Source organism: Daldinia vernicosa, assembly GCF_022497035.1.
Source record: "Daldinia vernicosa strain CBS 139.73 unplaced genomic scaffold F5Y00scaffold_40, whole genome shotgun sequence".
NCBI lineage: Eukaryota > Fungi > Ascomycota > Sordariomycetes > Xylariales > Hypoxylaceae > Daldinia > Daldinia vernicosa.
This window is the reverse complement of record NW_025953956.1, coordinates 30,266-42,514: the sequence shown is the minus strand read 5'-3', so window position 1 is coordinate 42,514 and position 12,249 is coordinate 30,266. Positions and strand designations below refer to the sequence as shown.

Sequence of the window (12,249 nt, the reverse complement as noted above, 5' to 3'; positions counted from 1 at the left end):
CGGGTTATAGCACGGCGTTCGGGGGGTCGGACGCGGGATTCGAAAGACTATAGACCGGCGTGATGCCCAATTTGTAGGTAACCAAGGATTAACTGCAACCTGGATAGAAAGTGATTCATTTATTAACTGGTGAGTTGACCTTAGTAATATAATAGATTGACGGTTAACTACTTCGGAGTTTGCTCTGGTATAGTAGTACCATAGTGCCATGTCACATCCCAACTCAGGAGAAGACTACTCCATCAACAAATTATATTGCTATTCGGATGCAGGGTCTGTGCCCCTACGCACGGCCAGGGTATCCAAATCATCTCAATTCTTCTTAACCTCCCAGCCTATCCATCCTTCGTCGCGCATACCCATACTATATTACTAAGAGCAGGAAATGGCCAAAACGATCCAGGGGAACTAATAAATTCATTAGTTATATGCACCGAAACCTCCAAATTAACATGGCTATCAACGAATTCCATTTATTCTCTTGTCTCCCTCCAGAAATCCGACACGAAGTGTTTCTCTTGGCTACACCGCCCCGCATCGTCCATATTTCACAAAAGCATGAAGACATAGAAGACTTCCTCGAGCGATTCAACAACTTACTTCCAGGGCAGGTTAAATTAGATCCATCCTTAACCTACTTTGCTCGGAACTGGCGCGAACGAATCTTGTCGTATGGGGATATTTGGTCGCAGAGGAAATTGGAGTCTTGCGGATTTACAACCTCGCGCCCAATACAACATCCATGGGAACCCTCTAAGTTAACTCCTGAGATTCCTGTTCCTTGGTTATTCGAACATCCCGACGTAGCATATGAGCTCCTCCGAAAGAGCGTTCTCTATAGTAAAGCGCCTATTCCGGCGCTTCTTCATACGTGTGTAGAATCGCGACGCGTGTTGATCGACGCCGGGTACCAGCTCGCATTCGCGTCTCGTTACCACGGGCCATGGACTTGGTTCAACTTTAAGAACGATGTATTATGTCTCAAATATAATGTAATAACGAACGACGTTCCTCTATTAGACAATGGCCCATGGGGCACTGGAAGTTTTGATCCTCAGAGCTTACAGCAAGTTCGAAAACTAGCGATAGATGTTGCGCCACCCCCCCTTTTAACCTCGGACTATGAATATGACACGCGAGATTGCGCTTTGAGTACAATCCGACTACTACCCAAGCTTGAAAAGATATATTTTATTGAATGGAACCTACCAGACTTGGACAAGTACTTACGGAAATCGTCCATATCATCAACGCCAAGCTCCTCAGATGGCGATACAGAACGAGATCCGGTTTCTTATGGGCGCGAGGCCTGGCGATTTATTCCCGTTGAAGAAGTTGACGCCTTGTTCTCGTTGATCATTCGACACCCTTACCGGTCCCTCGAGGTCGGCTGTATGGGCTACGGTGCATGGCGCTTGATGAATTTCAAAGTACCTGCTGGAGAATACTTCTCCTACGTCAGAGAGTATACTAGGAACTGTATCAGGGCTGATATGGATAGGGTGGCGAAGGAAGAGTCCGTAACCCCTTACCAGGTACCCGAAGTTGAATTTGGGCATATCTGTACGGAAGCTGTGGGCAGAGAGCTATTTAACGATCGTCAGGAGGTGTGGAGGCAGTACCAGTTGCTAATCAATGGAAAAGAGCCTCCTCGGCCCAGGCCGATGACGCCAACCGATTTATATTATCAAGATGATTGGGAAGCATATCACGAAGCCCACTGTCCAATCCAGCAAGAATCGCATTCGGCGGGGTATTTGCTGAAGCATAGGAAAGTTCATCAACCAAGAAGAGAACTGCTAATGGAGCCATGAAAGTCAGTCATGCCTCGCAGTTATATTGAGCGCCTTTCGATGAACAGGTTATTATGTAATAGGACACATACTAACCCAGTCGATGGTTTTTACATTATCCTGTAACCTAGTTAATTAATCCATAGAATCTTTCAGAAGAAAAAGAAAACGCCTCAAAACAAACTACAGTACCAGTCCGGTAGCGTGGTGCATGTGACAAGGATGAGGGCAAATCATAGCGATACTATTTCTATAATTATTTGATCGAGATGAGGGGCCGTGAGGAGATGGGGTGATTGATTATTGCTAGTTATGATTGACTGTCAGATTCTCGTCATCGACCCCTTTTTATGACACAAATGTGCAGCTTTCGTAGCAAAAGCTCCTTAACGAATTCTTGATATAAAGGCATTGCGATCAAACCTACCGTGAGATGTTACCAAACGTTCAGTTCACTAAACATATCAGATTTATTAGAAATAATATACGAAGTTAAATTAGAACAAATACTAATATATCAAAATGCCTTCGTAAGTACTCCCGCAGTGAGCTCAACTGCTAAATGATTTCGATGCTTTTCAATTTTATCAGGTATATTAAGCTAACCTAATACTTTACAGTACTGGCAACACTCCAGAAATCTCCGGTACCAAGATCGAGCCACTCCGATCCGAAGTCAAGTATAACACACCGTACGAAGGGACAGACCGCGGCTCGGTGGGTTCTGACCAGACCATCGACCAAGCCCGAATCAACCCTCTCGGAGGCAAGGGTAAGTATGATAGTCTTGGTAGTCTTATATAACCATAACTGGTGTTGTGATGACTGACCCAGTCTTATTCCATTAGGCAAACACCAACACCCTGCTCCACATGCCGACAGCCAAGGGGTAGTTGGCACAGCCGAGGGACTCGGGCAAACAAAGATTGAGCCTCTGGATAGTGATGCAAAAGACCCGCAGAACCCAAGGACGGGTTTGGACGACGAGGCAGTCGATGCTTCGAGAATCTATCCACTTGGTGAGGTTAGGGAGGACTAGGGAAACTGATATGTTATTATCACTGTAAAATAGAACCAATTTCTAAATGAAAGGAGAATGTAAGAAATGGGAAAGATGGATTTGTGAAACCGTATTTGAATAATATGAATTTGAGGAGGATGTGATACTAAGGAATTAAACAAGATATCGTGTTAAAGAAATAATCATTGTAACCATAATATTTACATACATACGTCGTTATCTCTTATCGCAGCATCTAAAGTCCCAAGCTTCAATATCTTAAGAGGTACCTACCTACGTACATACCATACCTTCCTCAATTCTACAAACATCCTATTGCTCCTAAGCAATTCCTGCTCTTCTTTTTAGAGGGCTCATTACTTCAAGAACCTCTATAAAAACAACAATACCTTCACCAAATCCCAATAAACATCTCCTAACCTTCCCTTCCCTTCCCTTCCCCTAATCAACAACCACAATGCCATCAGATCTATCCAACTACCTCGCAACGCACTACCTCATCGCCGACCCCAAGCCCTCCAAGAAGCGCAAGCGCAAGCAAAAAGACGATTCCTCAGGCCTCATCATCGCCGACGAAACCGAATCCGGCTGGGCGCGCCCGAACCGCGGCGACAACAACGACGACGAAGACGAAAATGCTTCCGCAGTAGTAGCCGGCACCAGCGCCGAGTTCCGGCGGGCCAAGAAATCCGCGTGGAAAACCGTCGGCGGTAGCGCCTCCAGCAGCACGGAGACCCAAGCCCAAGCCCAAGACGCCGAAGCGGCAAGGGCAGCAGACGCCATCCTCGCCTCCGCCGCCGCCGAGACAGCCGCAGCCGCCGCCGACGAGGACGCGTCGGGCAACGCCCCCGCAGTCATGATGATGTCAGACGGCACGCACGCCGGCCTGCAAAGCGCATCGGCCGTCGCCGCACAGCTCGAAGCGCGCCGGCGCGCCGAGAGGGAAGAATACGAGCGGGAGGAGGGGGGGCGCCATAAGAAGGGCAGCAAAGGCGGCGGCGAGGTAGAAACGATATACCGGGACGCGACGGGCCGACGCGTAGACGTGAGCATGAAGCGAGCGGAGCTGCGGCGGGAGGCAGCCGAGGCGGCAGCCCGCGAAGCGGCCAAGACGGAAGCCCTGCGCGGCGAAGTCCAGGTCGAGGCGGCGCGGCGGCGGCGCGAAGAGCTCGAGGACGCCAAAGTCATGACGGTGGCGCGGCACGCGGACGACGTCGATATGAATCGTGAGATGAAGGAGCAGGTGCGGTGGGGCGATAGCATGGCGCGGTTTATAGAGCCCAAGGGGGCGGGAGACGGAGGTGGGGGGAAGACGAGGAAGGTAAAGGGCAAGCCGATATACCAGGGCGCGTGGACGCCGAATCGATACGGCATCCGGCCGGGGTATCGATGGGATGGTGTCGATAGGGGGAACGGGTTTGAGGCAGAGAGGTTCAAGGCTATCAATAGACGGGAGAGGAACAAGGGCTTGGAATATTCGTGGCAGATGGACGAGTGATAAGCATTAAGCATTTACTAAGTAAATCTACGATCATGCACGGGATAGGGGATTATAATCAGGAGTTGAATTAGTGAGATACCAACTGTCTAAGACTAAGGCAGTCAACGCAGTAAGCCATAGCGCAATATAAATTGTATAACCTAATCTCTACGGATTGGCCTGTAAGTCCATTTTATCGGCATGCCAGCCCTCGTGTAGAAATGAAAATAATACGAGACCCTAAGGCATATTCGCAGGAAATATAGGGGGCATACTATCTAACCTACTCCCTTTCCATAACGATCCTGTCTCCAGCAGCGGAGATAAACCCCCCTCCAACCTCTCTCGTTCACTATCGGCATAATGCCGCATCTAACGCAACGCATCTTCCAAAGCTCTATAGCTTTAAGGTAACGATTTGGGGGCTGCAAGAATCATAAAAGGTGATCCTGTTCACGATATAACACTTCCTGCAGGTAAAGGCAAACTGTAGGATAAGATTACCCCATCCCGGGGAGCGATCTAAGCCTTCCGGCGAAGTAGTTTCTCGGCTGTGTTGAAGTTGGCATTCTCTTTCACCAACTTGAGCCAGTCTTTCCTCTGCATGCATCCAGGTTTATCCAGACGATCCTGGAATTTCTTCAGGAGTAGGACAATAGTAATACCTTGAGGGAGCGGTGGTAGGGCATCGATAATCTCCTGGGCGGTGATAGGGTTTGTGATCCCTTCCGGTGTCGAGCTCTGAGCAGGAGCACTGGGAGAACCAGCTCGAGTACCACCCGATGACCCTTTAGTAGCAGCTCCTTGGGGTGGAGCGGGACTGCCGGCTCGGGATCCCGCGGGGGTGCCTTTTGCGCTTTGTTTCCCGCCTGCAGCTGACGGGCCAAGCCGCTTCTTCTTGCCTCCTGCACCGTCCGACATCTCGCCAGCCGTACCTTCACCGTCGCTCGTAGAGCCGGCACCGGGCTTCCCGCGACGAGGTAATGGGGTATTTCCGCGGCTATCATGTGTAGTCTTCTTCTTTTTCCGAGTAGATTCGGTACCACTAGAATCCGAACCCAATGGAGACCCGGCTCGCTTGAGAGACTTGCCCTTCTTTGCTGCCTCGGCTGCTGCCTTTTTCCCTTGGGGGGTATTAGTTCCTTTAGACGACACTCCGGCATCTTTATCTTTATCCTTCTCGGCTTTCTTATCTTCATCATCCTTCTCGTTTTCAGAATCGGAATCTGACTCATCCTATAGTTTGATTAATTTTGATCAAACAATTAAACAGGTAACTGGCAAGCACTTACGTCTGAGGAAGCAAAAGGGTCCCTCTCTTTAGAAGAGTCGCTGTCGTACTGGAATTGTTTATCACGTCGCTTCAAAGCCTTCTTGAGGGATTTTCCGAAAAGCTTTCGCTCCAACTCTTCCTTCTTCTCCTCGTCTTCTTCTTTCTCAACCTTGACCTCGTCCGCGTCACCGAAAAGATTCGCATTGAGCTGGTCGCGGCGGATTCGGCTATTAGCATGCTTGGTGTCCTCATCTCGGTCAGGTTCGTATCCAGCAGTCTCATCATCATCTTGGAATTCGTCTCCCGAAACGTCAATGTCATCATGGTCCATCTTCTCCTGGCGTGAAGCTTGCTTGAATGTACCGCTTTCTTGTTTAACCGCCACCCGGCCATTGACAATAGCTCGAGACTCTGCCATAGCCCTCTCCGCCTCTTGGCGCTGAGTATCTCTTACCGCCCAACGACCAAGAGCGACCTTCTTATTCATGGCCTTTTCTGCCTCCTCAATGGACATTATTTTGAATGATCCACGCTTCGATTGAAACTTATACCATTTTTCCAGAGGTATCATGCGAAATCCCCCGTTGTGAATCTTGAAAGCAACTTTGCAGTCAGACAAAGGTGCCTCATACTGGCCAACCCAAACATTCTTTCCATCGGCATCCTCCAAGTGCCACGGCAGCGCCTCCTCATATCGAATTTCGGCTTGCTTTTTCTGCTCTTCGGTACGGGGTGCGTAGTGAATTTGTAGGCCAGGCTTTTTCTGTTCTTTCTGCTGCTTGGCCTTCGGGTTTGCATCCTTAACAACCGGTGCTTTCTGGGCATTATCGGCTGCGCGCTGTGCTTCTCTATCTGCTTTCACCTGCGCAAGTCTTTCAGCTTCAGCAGTATCGACTGTGTCTTCCTCCATGGGAACTTCCTCTTTCACTTCGCGACCTGGAGGCGGTTGTCTGGGATCGCGTCGGTGCAACGTAACAGGACGAGTAAACTCATCCTGATTGGTAGGGTCAACTCCAGGACCATCAGGCTTTGCGAGCTTTCCGCCATGCGGGGCAAATCGCATAACATGGAAGCGTAATCCTTCCTTCAGGGACTTCTTTGTGACATAAAGAGGGTAGTCTTGGGCGCCAGGCGGCGTAGGCTGAGACCATCCGCCATTCTGTGTACGCAATACATCGAAGTTCAGTTGCCCCGGCTTGCCTTGGGTTTGGAATTGCTGCGGCTTACTGGCAGGTCGCGGTGCAGCATTTGGTGTAGAACCTCTAGCAAGGGTCGAAGGGGGTGGTCTGTTTATGGGCTTCTTTCTAGGGACGAGGGGATTCGCAGTATTTCGTGGTCTTCGCAGCGGTGGCGCGCCAGGAGGGGGGGTTGGTTTCTGGCCGTTAGGGCCACCAGAGGGCGAGGGTGTAGCACTCATGGCGGTAATATCAGAAGTTGGCACCCTCTAACTAACGGGCCTCGACAAGTATCGAAGACGGCCTAAGCGGTGACCTATTTCGCTAAGCGTCACAAAAGAGCATCGGTGGATCGAGGAATATACTAGAAGACGATAAGACGGTCGCAAGACGAAGGCTGATTTGGATCAAGATATTGGCAGACGAATCGAATGTCGCGCCCGGATCAAATGTTTTAAGGAAGAATAAAGATGGAAAATATTATTCCAGAAAGGTGCGCAACCTCTAGTCAGGATTGCAAGATGAAAATGTTTTCAAAAAAGACAAGGTGCAAGGTGGCAGGAGAAAATGCCAACTGAATGGAGGATGGAGGATGGATGGAGATGAAGTGAATGTGTAATGAATAGACAGAATAGAGGAAGTTTGAAGGTGCAGTCAAGTCAGAATCAGCCGTGGATCTAATGCGGTAGAGCCTGCCACTGCAGTATCAGTGTCTTGCTTGTCTGCCTTAGGTACATATAACTTGTACCAAGGCAGCAATGATATGGATGTACCTACCTAACTTTTTATTTTTTTTATTTTTTTTAGAGGTACGTAGCTTTGTTTTGTCATTCGAACGCAGGCAATTTTAGAACAAAGGCAACCAGGTCCTATGTACATTAGGTACATACATAGAGAGCCGCTTGCCAAGAGAGGATGGGGAAGGTGGAACTCTGTGGGGCTTGCTATAAAGTACTTATAACGTCACTCGAGTAACTTTCAGTGACAGCTAGCCCAAGTAGCGCAAGTGAGACGTAGCGTAGGAGCAAAAGCTACAGGGTCCCAACCAGTACAACCCGAACAAGCTCACGTAAGTACTTATTCTCCGATCTAAGTCACCAATCTCACTAGCGTAAAAGCTTTGGCAAGATCCAATTACTGCCAATTCTCTTCCGGTGCAGCCAATCAATTGATCTTTCAAATATCAAAATCAAAATGCTACATATTGAATTTGCTATCGGCGCAGATAAATATATGTGCCTAGTTCGACATTCAAGAATGCGAGGCTCTTGTCTTGTACTCCGTTAGGTATAAACACTCTTATCCTATTTTCTACAAAACGCCTCGACCTAGTCACGTCTAATCTCTCACTACAAAGATCATACGATTGACGATTAATTGGTGTCTACTATTAAAATACATAACTACCAAACATATGATTATTTCCGGACTTCATCAGGAACAACCTTCACAGATCTCTTAGGACCTATCAACGAACTAATCAGTAACAACTCCAGTTCTTAGAACTTGCACACACAGTTGCTATAAACACTACCCCCAGAAACTTATGACCATGAGCATGGATTTCTAAACCACAACCACTACGAGCATCCTTACTTTTGAGACTGTCTCCTGTGAGGCTTAATCAAAAAAATATCCCGATTATGCTTCGAGGTACTTAAGTCTGTCTTCAGATCAGCTTATGCAACATCCCCATCCCTCCAACCTCACAATTACCTTAGTCCCGATATTTGTTTTCATGCTATCATACTATGCAGGCCTCCCAAGACGGTAGTGGTCCGCTCGAGGACCGCCTACGCAGCCTCATCATTAGCAATGCAGAAGGAACGACTACACACGCCATTCAAAGCTCAGCTACTTCTGCAAGAACAGGAAGTATCTCTTTAGAGGATGGGTCTGAAGTCAAACAAGGATGGCCGGAGGCAGGACAGTCATCTCCTTTAGTCCAGGCCCCTACTAAACCTGGCAAGAAACGTCCAAACCAAGCTGAGCGCCGCAAGATGCAAGCCCAGCTATCCATTCCTATCGACACCAGAGCTCCGGCACCCTATGATGGGAAACCCTATGCAAATTCCCACCATAAAAAGAACCAGCGTTCTTCGTGGCACAATACTGAGCAGGATACTTTTCGCCCTCCTTTAACTACATATAATGATCAACCCCAGGGTCGTGCTATTAACCCTTCTTTCTCAAATCAGCGACGCCATCAAGGCAGATTTGGTCAAGTATCGGCGTCTGTCCCAGGCCACCAGCCACCTCAGAGACAACAATCGTATACGCAAAATCCTTTCCCAAAGGGCGTTAACGTTATATCAGCAGATTCATTCGCAGCCCGTGGCCCCGCACCCGCCTCTTCACAGTCTTGCCTCTATCATCCAAATGGACAGCACCGACCTATCTTCGATCCAGAGCAATTTGCGAATGAATCAGCCCATCTTGATGAACTTTGCCGTTTTGTGATTACGGGTGCGGAAATTGAGCCTAGAGAAATTGCTGAAAAAGAATACTTCCGTGCTCGAGTAGAGGCGATTTGTCGTGACGTTATCACTCGCCATGAGATCGAAATCAATGGAAACCTGGGTTTTCAGCCTTACACAGTTGAACTTAAATGCTTTGGAAGTCTTGCGTCTGGATTTGCGACGAAGGCTGCTGATATGGATGTTGGTCTTCTTTCTCCTATGTCGTGGTCTTCGCCGGAATCACCGGATTCGCCTATTCCACGTCTAATCGAGAAAGCTTTACTGGAGCGTGGCTTTGGTGCACGCCTTCTCACTCGCACTCGAGTACCAATCATCAAGCTCTGCGAAATGCCCAGTGAAAGACTCCGTTTGGACTTGTTGGACGCGCGAGCTAAGTGGGAGAAAGGAATAACAGACGATAATAACGAGGCGGCAGATGATGTTATAGACGATCAAGATGCCCCTGACGGTGCTGTTGCTACCCCGGCTGTCGCCGAAACCGAACATCCGCCGTCTGGTAACCAGCACCAAGACTCTCAAACACGATCTGGAGCAGTGGAAAGGGCCTATGAGGAACAACTTACTTCCTTGAAGCAACAGGACTCCCAATCGTTGGTAGCGTATTATCACAACGCGAAGCGCCTTTTACGCCGATTGAATGGCCGTGATATTACCATATCAAATGCGACAGACTTCAAAGACACAGACTACAAGATTCTTGATGATGTCACCAACGCCTTCGTTAACGGACTCCATGACGGAGATTTGAAACGACGGATACAGGCATACCCATCCTTCTCTTTCGATGCCACATCAGAGCCGCCCAACCGCCGCTCGCTTCTAGGTGTCTTTATGATGGCGGAAGGCGAGCAACTTGCGACCATCTGGGAAACGCAGGCAATGATAGAAAAGAGCATCCTATTGAGACCAGATTCTAAATTTGTTGTTCAAACCTGGAAAAATATCCTGTGCCAGAAGATCTTCGGTACAGAACCCCTTACACTAAATCGGGAACTCCAATTAGCTCTTGAAAACCTTCGTAAGATCCCGTTGGTGCAACTTATACAGCTTAAGCAAGATCAGTACGAGTCACCAACACAATATCATATAAGAGCGATCCAGATCACAAACGGCCTTTGTCCCGCTCGTCCTTCGTCAAATAGGTCTTTTCTCCCTGAGATCTCCCAGCACTATATCTCTGGCATCCGTGATAAGTATGCGAGAGATGAGGTTCAAAAATTCGCAGACTCCACCGGAGTGCATGATCTGAGAACATTAGCCAGGAAGCACAAAACCATCCATCTTGTCGCTGATTACGAAAGGGCCATCGAGAAAGGCCTGTATCGTGAAGAGGATATTCCGGCCATTGAGGAGTACATGAAGATCCTTCGGGGCGACTTTCTACATCAGACGTCAGACCCCGGTAAACCCATAGTGGAAGCGTTCGACTTCGTAGTCCCAGCTACCAAGAAAATAACAGAGCTAGTCGGAAAGATCAGACAACTCGCCGATCCATCCAAGCTTTCCCCAAATAAGCCAAGGGACCGGTATCACGATAGCCTAGAGTTTCCTAAGAACGGAGTTGGTGTCCAGTGTGATATCAATTTCTCGGCCCACTTAGCCCTCCAGAATACCTTGCTCCTACGTTGTTACTCCTACACCGATCCCCGTGTTAGGCCGATGGTCCTTTTTGTAAAGCACTGGGCTAAGGCTCGCGGCATTAATACACCATATCGCGGAACCCTGAGCAGCTATGGTTATGTTCTTATGGTACTACACTACCTTGTCAACGTTGCAGAACCGTTCGTATGCCCCAATCTTCAGCAGCTCACTCCCTCTGATCCGAACCTATCAGCAAAGGATCTTGAGGATGTTACCATATGCAAGGGCTGGAACGTTCGATTCTGGAGGGATGAAGAAGAGATTCGGATGCTGGCACATCAAGGCCATCTCAACCAAAACAAAGAATCCCTAGGATCATTGCTAAGAGGATTTTTTGAGTACTATGCTCAGAATCATGCAATGAGCACTACCCACAAACGGGGGTTTGACTGGGGTCGAGACGTATTAAGTTTGCGAACCCCCGGAGGGCGACTCTCAAAGCAAAAGAAAGGTTGGACAGGAGCGAAAACAGTCCTTCAATTAGAGACAGGCGCTCTTCCAGACCTAACCGAAGCGGGGTTTAACAATAAGGCGAAATCACCTATAGACGGCATGGCCGGACAGCAAGCTATAACCAACGCACAAATTGGGCAGTTTAATTCTCTGGACGGTGTCCCCGTACCACCAACCAAACCAAAGGAATTGAAGGAAGTACGTCATCGATACCTCTTCGCAATCGAAGATCCGTTCGAACTCGAGCACAACGTCGCTCGGACTGTAACTCATAATGGCATTGTGTCCATCCGAGACGAGTTTCGGCGTGCCTGGAGAATCATCAGAATTGCCGGCAAAAATGGTCGAGCTGTAGAGAATTTGCTGGAGGATGTCAACGTGGAAAGCGAAAAGGCGGAGGAAAAGCAATTCACGGAATTATTGGAGGAGATACATGGACCGGATATCTTCTCGGGTTCTGCAACGAACTAATCCTAGTAGCTATCCGCACAAGTTTGTATGTTTAAAGTTGTAGGCTCTGCTTTATAGCGGTAGATCGGATGAGGATGATATTGTATGAGTAATGACGTCCAGGGGATATGTAACGGGGAAGAGGCGACGGATCTCTCTCGCTACTTGTCGACTAGTTGTCTGAGCTGGTTTCATAACATTAATGTGTTAACTGCCAACCGAATACGTGGTGTCCGGCCTCATATTCCGGGATAATGTAATGCTTGTACGATCGCATACTCTAACAGCTTCCTTTTGCTAGAAACGACGTTGGATAAAGATTAGTTAGCCAAATTAATGACTTTCTGATCAATCCGTTTCGCTATACCGCTCTCACTACCTTATATCTTTAATAGTTTTTAGTCTAAGTAAATGTAGGACTTAGAATCTACTGTACTTGCAACTATCCTTGTTTCATTATTCCCTATATTAACGAAAATAGCC

At 48.2% G+C, this 12,249-nt stretch overlaps 5 protein-coding genes across 5 annotated transcripts; 4 read left to right on the top strand and 1 right to left on the bottom strand.

The window, feature by feature from the left end:
- Nucleotides 1-210: 210 nt before the first annotated feature.
- Nucleotides 211-1,949, top strand: F5Y00DRAFT_242975 (uncharacterized protein). Its single transcript, XM_048008601.1, has one exon. The coding sequence runs from the start codon at nt 429-431 to the stop codon at nt 1,812-1,814; it is 1,386 nt and encodes a 461-aa protein (XP_047862690.1). The 5' UTR covers nt 211-428; the 3' UTR covers nt 1,815-1,949.
- A 210-nt stretch (nt 1,950-2,159) lies between these two features.
- F5Y00DRAFT_242974 (uncharacterized protein) lies at nt 2,160-2,940 on the top strand. The gene is made up of 3 exons (XM_048008600.1): nt 2,160-2,323; nt 2,414-2,565; nt 2,642-2,940. Exons 1-3 carry the CDS (start codon nt 2,316-2,318, stop codon nt 2,830-2,832), a joined length of 351 nt encoding a protein of 116 aa, XP_047862689.1. The 5' UTR covers nt 2,160-2,315; the 3' UTR covers nt 2,833-2,940.
- Nucleotides 2,941-3,054: 114 nt separating this feature from the next.
- F5Y00DRAFT_242973 (Pre-mRNA-splicing factor of RES complex-domain-containing protein) lies at nt 3,055-4,432 on the top strand. Its single transcript, XM_048008599.1, has one exon. The coding sequence runs from the start codon at nt 3,272-3,274 to the stop codon at nt 4,310-4,312; it is 1,041 nt and encodes a 346-aa protein (XP_047862688.1). The 5' UTR covers nt 3,055-3,271; the 3' UTR covers nt 4,313-4,432.
- F5Y00DRAFT_242972 (Rap30/74 interaction domain-containing protein) lies at nt 4,433-7,560 on the bottom strand. The gene is made up of 2 exons (XM_048008598.1): nt 5,587-7,560; nt 4,433-5,530 (listed from the first exon to the last, which is right to left on the bottom strand). The coding sequence occupies exons 1-2, from the start codon at nt 6,982-6,984 to the stop codon at nt 4,817-4,819; spliced, it is 2,112 nt and encodes a 703-aa protein (XP_047862687.1). The 5' UTR covers nt 6,985-7,560; the 3' UTR covers nt 4,433-4,816.
- A 378-nt stretch (nt 7,561-7,938) lies between these two features.
- Nucleotides 7,939-12,140, top strand: F5Y00DRAFT_242971 (uncharacterized protein). Its single transcript, XM_048008597.1, has 2 exons — nt 7,939-8,029; nt 8,100-12,140. Exon 2 carries the CDS (start codon nt 8,494-8,496, stop codon nt 11,785-11,787), a length of 3,294 nt encoding a protein of 1,097 aa, XP_047862686.1. The 5' UTR covers nt 7,939-8,029; nt 8,100-8,493; the 3' UTR covers nt 11,788-12,140.
- The last annotated feature ends 109 nt before the right edge of the window (nt 12,141-12,249 follow it).

Bases quoted from the DNA above. Each gene is read 5' to 3' on its own strand.
- F5Y00DRAFT_242975 (XM_048008601.1), top strand. From the start codon at position 429: ATGCACCGAAACCTCCAAATTAACATGGCTATCAACGAATTCCATTTA.
- F5Y00DRAFT_242974 (XM_048008600.1), top strand. The intron at 2,566-2,641 runs GTAAGTATGATA...TTATTCCATTAG, and splicing joins CAACCCTCTCGGAGGCAAGG to GCAAACACCAACACCCTGCT.
- F5Y00DRAFT_242973 (XM_048008599.1), top strand. From the start codon at position 3,272: ATGCCATCAGATCTATCCAACTACCTCGCAACGCACTACCTCATCGCC.
- F5Y00DRAFT_242972 (XM_048008598.1), bottom strand. From the start codon at position 6,984: ATGAGTGCTACACCCTCGCCCTCTGGTGGCCCTAACGGCCAGAAACCA. The intron at 5,531-5,586 runs GTAAGTGCTTGC...ATCAAACTATAG, and splicing joins ACCCTTTTGCTTCCTCAGAC to GATGAGTCAGATTCCGATTC.
- F5Y00DRAFT_242971 (XM_048008597.1), top strand. From the start codon at position 8,494: ATGCAGGCCTCCCAAGACGGTAGTGGTCCGCTCGAGGACCGCCTACGC.